General features: G+C 49.1%; 1 protein-coding gene across 1 annotated transcript in view; it reads right to left on the bottom strand.

Moving 5' to 3' along the window:
• Positions 1-5,399: 5,399 nt before the first annotated feature.
• The window catches only part of PDLIM1 (PDZ and LIM domain 1), a 45,244-nt gene continuing 44,643 nt past the window's right edge, over positions 5,400-6,000 (bottom strand). Inside the window, exon 7 of the mRNA XM_054206116.1 lies at positions 5,400-5,950. Coding sequence (XP_054062091.1) covers positions 5,764-5,950 — 187 coding nt within the window. The 3' untranslated portion in view covers positions 5,400-5,763. The remainder of the gene's footprint in view (positions 5,951-6,000) is intronic.

Below are 6,000 nucleotides of genomic sequence, written 5' to 3'. Positions count from 1 at the left end.
GGCGTAGGGTTTTTAGCATAACTTCTTAAATAAGCGGAGCTTGTGTTGTGTCTGTTAATTTACTCTTTCCATACTCATTTAGCACATTAGCCCATCTCACACATTTGGGGAAAAAGAAAAAACCAAACACCAAAATCCCCAAAAAACAAAACAAAAGCTGTCAAAACAAACAAACAAAAAAAACCCCATCCCAACAAAAACCAGGCAGCTTGAATGAGCCCAAAAAAATGTTTTTGTTTTTGGTTTTTTTTCCTGGTGCAGACATTAGTCTGGGTTGTCAGCTTGCACAGTGAAGGTGCCCGTTTAAAGCACGTGGAGAGAGCTAAGGGTGCTGGAAGGTGGAAGTGCAGAATGTCTCTGGGGGCGTGTGGGCAAGTGAGGAGCACTTGCTGGGAAGGGAGGGTTTGAGACTACAGAGCGGCAGAAAAGAGAAGTGAAGGACGGTGTGTGTGTAGCCCCCAAGAGCCAGCCGTAAGCAACGGTTTCCAACTTGGGCATCAGGCAGCTTCTAGATTTTCAATTCTGGTTTGTGAAAATGTCATCTAGGTGTAATTGGAAGTTGCAGTCACGGAATTAATTGCAGCTGGAGCTGCTGAGGCATAGGTAACATGGAATAAAATAAAATACTACCTAATCTATCAGACTTTGGAAACTTGTTTCCAGTCAGTTTATGATCATTTTACTCTCCATAGAGAGTAATCTGTTAGCCCGATTTAGAGAAGGTTATTTTATATTGGTGAGAGATGTTTATCCTTACCCTCTATAAGGGAACAAATAAATCTGTTAATAAGTGGGCTGGCTTTGACCTTTGCCTGTTGAAAGCCCTGTCTTGCTTCTAATTGCTGAAGACACAAGTTTTGAAGTTTTCTGCTCAGTTACTTATTAGCCTGAATAATGCAAAGTCCAACATGTGCTGTCTCCATGTTACTTACATTTGCTGAGCTACCCTGCTAGTCTCCTTTAGGCATTGTTCTATGCTAGTGAAGACCTATACAAATTTAAGAGCGTATGATGTATCTAAATGGAGTAATTGTAAAAGTTTTAATAATAACTGACATAACTGCTTCCACACAGGCTTACCTAACTTATGAAGACTGATTTACCCTGCTCCACCTGCACAGCTACCCGATTGTCACTGGAGGGCAATATGGTGGAAAATAAAAATGAACAGGAGTTTCTACCCCATAGCCAGCACAGCTAGGATTCAGTAATAATTGCTGCCTTCCTAAAATTGCATAAACTAGATTAATGCTAATGGTACCATTGGTGAAATGAGTAGTCACTGTTAAGCGATGTGTGGAGCTTGATGTGTTATTTAGAGAGGGTCTTTGCAGAGCTGTGGCTGCTTTTCTAGCCAACCTTCAAAAAGCAAAAGCAATGCTCACTTTTTGCTTGCTGCTGTAGAGAAGTTCATCTCTCCATCCCCCTTTTTTTGGCTCCCAAAGTACTGTGAATGTTGCTGATCAAAGCGAGCACATGGCATGACCTCGCGTTTCGTACTCCTGCAGTTAAGAGTATAATGTTCCCACTTGCTAACCACCTAAGCTATGCAGGGGCAGTCCAGCATTTGTGCACTTAATGCCTACAGGCGATGCCTGGGCCATGCTGCGAGGGGTGCTGGTGTTTCAGAAAGCAGCAGCCTGCTTTTCTACAGATGGGGGAGATGCACAAGTAAATGCAGGAATGACAATGAGAATGCTTGGGGTGGGGGCATGGCTGGGGCTAACAAATTGTTCTGGGTGCAATAACGTCCCCTTGATATTGTCCTTTAGAGCAAAATAATTTCAGTGGGTAGAGTACAAATTCTTAAAGCATAGATTTGTCCTGGTGACTTGGAAGCAGTGTTCATCGTCCCATGCTGCACCCAGATATACTCGGCTGGTGTTCCTTTCGTTGGGGGTGTGTGGTTATTCGAGTTGTTGAGGCTAAAAGTGCATGGACAGAGCAATGGGGTCTCAGCTTGCTTGTGTGTTGCTACTGTGTGTCTTCACAGGTTTTGGTTTTTGGTTGGTTGTTTTTTTTTCCTAAATCTGGTAAGAAGCTCATAGTCTCAGCCAGAGAAGGCTGGGGAGAGGCTGCTGATAGTTTTTACAGGTGATGACAAGAAAACGTGTGGTAAACTTATCTTGTGTGTTGGAATCTATTTAATGGCACTTCACCAGCACTGGAATGCACTCTGCAGATACCATCGTTCAGGTATTTTTACTTACCTCCAGCAAAGATGATGTTTGAGCTGCCAAGACCCCATGTTGACAACAGTCTGAGCTCACAGGGTTGCCATTAGCAAATGAAGCACAAATGTGCAAGCTGGAGCAACTGGCAGCTTTGCTGGGGGGAGGCTGGTGGTGATGGTGTGGGGTGTGAAGAGGAGACAATGAGAAGTCTGTGTTGATGATGCTGTTAGTTGGTTTGGTTTTTTGTTTTGATTTGTTGGGTTTTTTTAACCCTTTTCTATCTATCTGCTTTATCTCCTGAGGGCCATCTCTGTTGAGTCACTGCCAGCAGTGGGGTCTTTTTAACTGCGTAAACAGTTTTAAAAAATAGTGATTTGTGTTCTCAGCACAGAAGGAAGATGTGCTGCTCTGTCCTACGCATGCCCTGTTCTCCAGCCTGCCGTGGCCCATGGCTCATGCTGTGCTCGTGGCTTTCCACCCTGTGCCACGTGGAGGGGGCTCCCGCAGGGCCCAGCTGTCATCTGCTGCACAAGAAGTGGGAGATGTGGCGGTGGCAGGGAGAAGCCACAACCAGAAACCCAAGTAAGCCGTGTTAAAAATGACAGATTGTGCTTTGTGCTCTGCTGAGCACCTATGTGAGACAGTCCCCCTTTGGCAGGATGCTAGCTCACTTACGAACTGCCTGACACTTCACATGGGAACCTTTTATGTATTATCTTACATTATTGTTAACTTCTGGAGCAGGCGGCTCAGTGTGGTTGCAGACATGACCTGATTTAACCTCTTTTGTTACTGTTGACAAACTCCAGATCCCAACTTGTAAACTTCAGAGGAATTGGGAAAGTCAGACTGCAGTCAACACTGCACTTGCCAAATATTTTGTCCTGCATCATAAAAAAATGAATAAATTCCTTTTTTTTTTTTTTTTTTTTTGCAAGCTACAGCAGAGAGCTATCGAAGTCATCCTCGAGTAATGAATGTGAATTGCCTTGGCTCGCCTGTTCCCATAGTAATAAATTGGATCAACACTGGTATCTGCATTAGGAACCCCCACCTCCAGAGCCACCCCACAAACCTTTTGTAGTTCCCGACTCCTGCGTCAAGCCCTGCACAATCAGTGTTTTCCCAGCAGTGCTGCCAGCCTTTGCCGCAGGAGCCCGGCCAGGGCGATAAAGCATGGGGTGATGGACAAAGCTGGGCTTGTCCTCTGTTCGCAGCGTGGGGCTGGGGTGGGGAGGGCAGGGCTAACGCCAGGCATGGTTCAGGCTCTTCCGTCCTCACTTGGAGCAAACTCGTGAGGTTATCCGGAATCAGCTGCGTTTTGCTGACAAATATTTGTACAGCATAAAAACATTTGGTGACTGGAGGGCTCAGCCCATGTGTCGGCATGGGGCTGCACTGCACCAGCTAGCCCCAGGGGACAGCATTTTCTTCCTGCGAAGCAAGCAGGGGGCCAGGAGCCAAGGAAGTGGGCAGCAAGGGGTGGGCGGTGCAGTGCCTGAGCACTGATCTGAGGTGCAGCCAGAGCCATCTCCGCCTTACAGGTTTAGTCCTTCGGGTCTGTGCTCTCTTCTGCGTTGGCTTTTTGTCTGCTCCAGTCTGCCCGCATGGGCCCGTGCTGCAGCACGGACAGCCTTTCCCCGGAAAGCCTTTCCCCGGGGAAGTGTGCTGTGGAGGGAAGAGAGTTAACCCCCATTAGCAGCAGTGAGGGGAGATCTTGCCCCAGCAGGCCAAAAATCCCCACTGTCACATTGAAAAATAAAGCTGCTTGTGTTGGTATCTGGAGTTGTACAGGCATGTGCTGGCATCATGGAGAAGCCAGGCTTTTTCTAGGGACGAGCTGGAGAGGAGTTAGCAGGTTGAGCTATGCCATCCTTGCTTGCTTGCCACTGCCCATAGAAGGAGCCTGAGGGGATGAACTAAATTTAGCTGGGTTGGAGAATCAGCTAAGAACCCTCCCCAGCTCTACAAAAGGCTGTACAGTTGATCTGGACAGTGGGAGGCTTATAATCTTAGTGACAGGTCAGCTTTACCGCAGATGAGGACTGGGGTTTAGGTTGTCATTTGGTTTGGTTTGGGGTTTGTTGTTTGGGTTTTTTTTTGTTTTTTTTTTGCAAGGCAGCTGTCCTGTGGTGTGATTCACGGTGAAGGCGAGGAAACAAGAGGGCACAGCAGCAGTAAAGCATTGCTGAAGATGGGCAGGTCTGCAGGACAGGCACATCAATCTGGCTGTAGCTGTTGCAGGAGCAAGCAGGGTGGAGGTGCCCTGTGCCTGCCAGCGAGGTCCTGTACGCAGCTATAAACCCTGCTGTTTTCAACCTCCAGCAATTTGTTTTAAAGCAAAGATGACACTACGTCTTAGAAACCATTTATTTTTATACCAAAAGAACAGCCAGCATCTCATTCGGAGGGGTAAGCAGAGAAATAACTTCACTGCAGACCGCTGCTGCTCCAGCACCACCGGCCCCTCCTCCCCGTGCCCATGGGGCACGTGTCCCCCTCCCCACATCAGCCCCAAAGGTGCCCTCCAGCAGCTGTGCATGTCTGGTGGCACCGGGAGCAGGGCCATGCCTCTGGCAGCCACACAAGGCCTCGCACAGGGGACTGTCCCAACTGTCTGCAGACAGAAACAACCGTGGCCCTGGGGTCTGCCCTGGGTTGGACAAGGGGGTTTGTGGTGGCGAGACCCACCCTCACCAGCCTGCACCCAGCCCAGAGCCTGTGGTGCCAGGGGGAGAGGAGCCGGCATGGAATGGACAGGGACAGAAGGGACAAGGACTATGGCCACACAAACCTTCACCTCTTTGCTCCAGGACTCCCTGGTTTCCAGCAAGCATCAAGTGGATGCTTTTTCGTAGAGCTGTTTGTGAATGTGGTGACGGGAGTGGCACCTGGGGGATGTAACGGGAAGCACTGAAGTGCCCAGTCCCATCATCATGCAGCAGCGCTGGACATGGGAGGCAGCTCTTGGCTGCCGTGCATCAGGGACAGGCCACCAGTGCCAGCTATGGTCTATGGCTTGGCCGTGCCCACCTGGCCCTTGGGTGCCAGCAGGCAGCTGCTAACAGCAGCTGGGCAGCCTGCGAGGCCAGGGTGACTCAACTTTGTAACTCCCTCCTGCTGTTCTCCAGCATAAACGCAGCTGCGCACTGGGCACCTCTTCTGCTGCCCTGGGAACCCTGGTCCAGTGCAGAGGGATACCAGGAGAAAGCAGACACAGATGCCTTGTGGATTCACCCTGTTTATTGAATGCAAACAGAAGGCAAATAACTGGGAGACAGAAGAGTCATAATCTGACTTTGGCCTCTGATTTTCCTGTGCGACTGAGCACAAAGGAGGAAAAAAATAACAACTCTGTGTATTAAAAAAAAATCCAACACCAAACAGTGAAAGAGGAGACGAAAAGAATGTTGAACAATTAGTGACATCTAATGTGAACAGATGGAGGATTAATAATGGCAAGGAAACCCAAAGCCATGCCTAGCATTCCTTATTGCAAACAAGATTCAGCGGGGGGGCAGGGACGATGCTTTCCAAGGAAAAGCAGCAGAGGAGAAACCATCCACACTGGTTTTGTGAGCAGCGCGGTTCACTTTGGGAAGACAGTGACCACCTCGTAGCCCTCTGGGGGGACCACCCGCTCCCGCGCGTGCTTCTCGCAGTAGATTTGGTCTTCCACGAAGAAGTGTCCTTTTTGCTTGAGGTTGGTGCCGCAGTCACTGCACACATAGCACTCGGGGTGACGCTGCTTGTCCCGGATCTTCACAAACACCCCTCTGGGGAAGGAACCAGCACCCCTCAGCACCAGGTGCCCACCACTGCCTCC

This window comes from Rissa tridactyla, chromosome 6 (assembly GCF_028500815.1).
Source record: "Rissa tridactyla isolate bRisTri1 chromosome 6, bRisTri1.patW.cur.20221130, whole genome shotgun sequence".
NCBI lineage: Eukaryota > Metazoa > Chordata > Aves > Charadriiformes > Laridae > Rissa > Rissa tridactyla.
The sequence above is the reverse complement of the archived record's forward strand: the minus strand, read 5'-3'. Positions and strand labels throughout refer to the sequence as shown.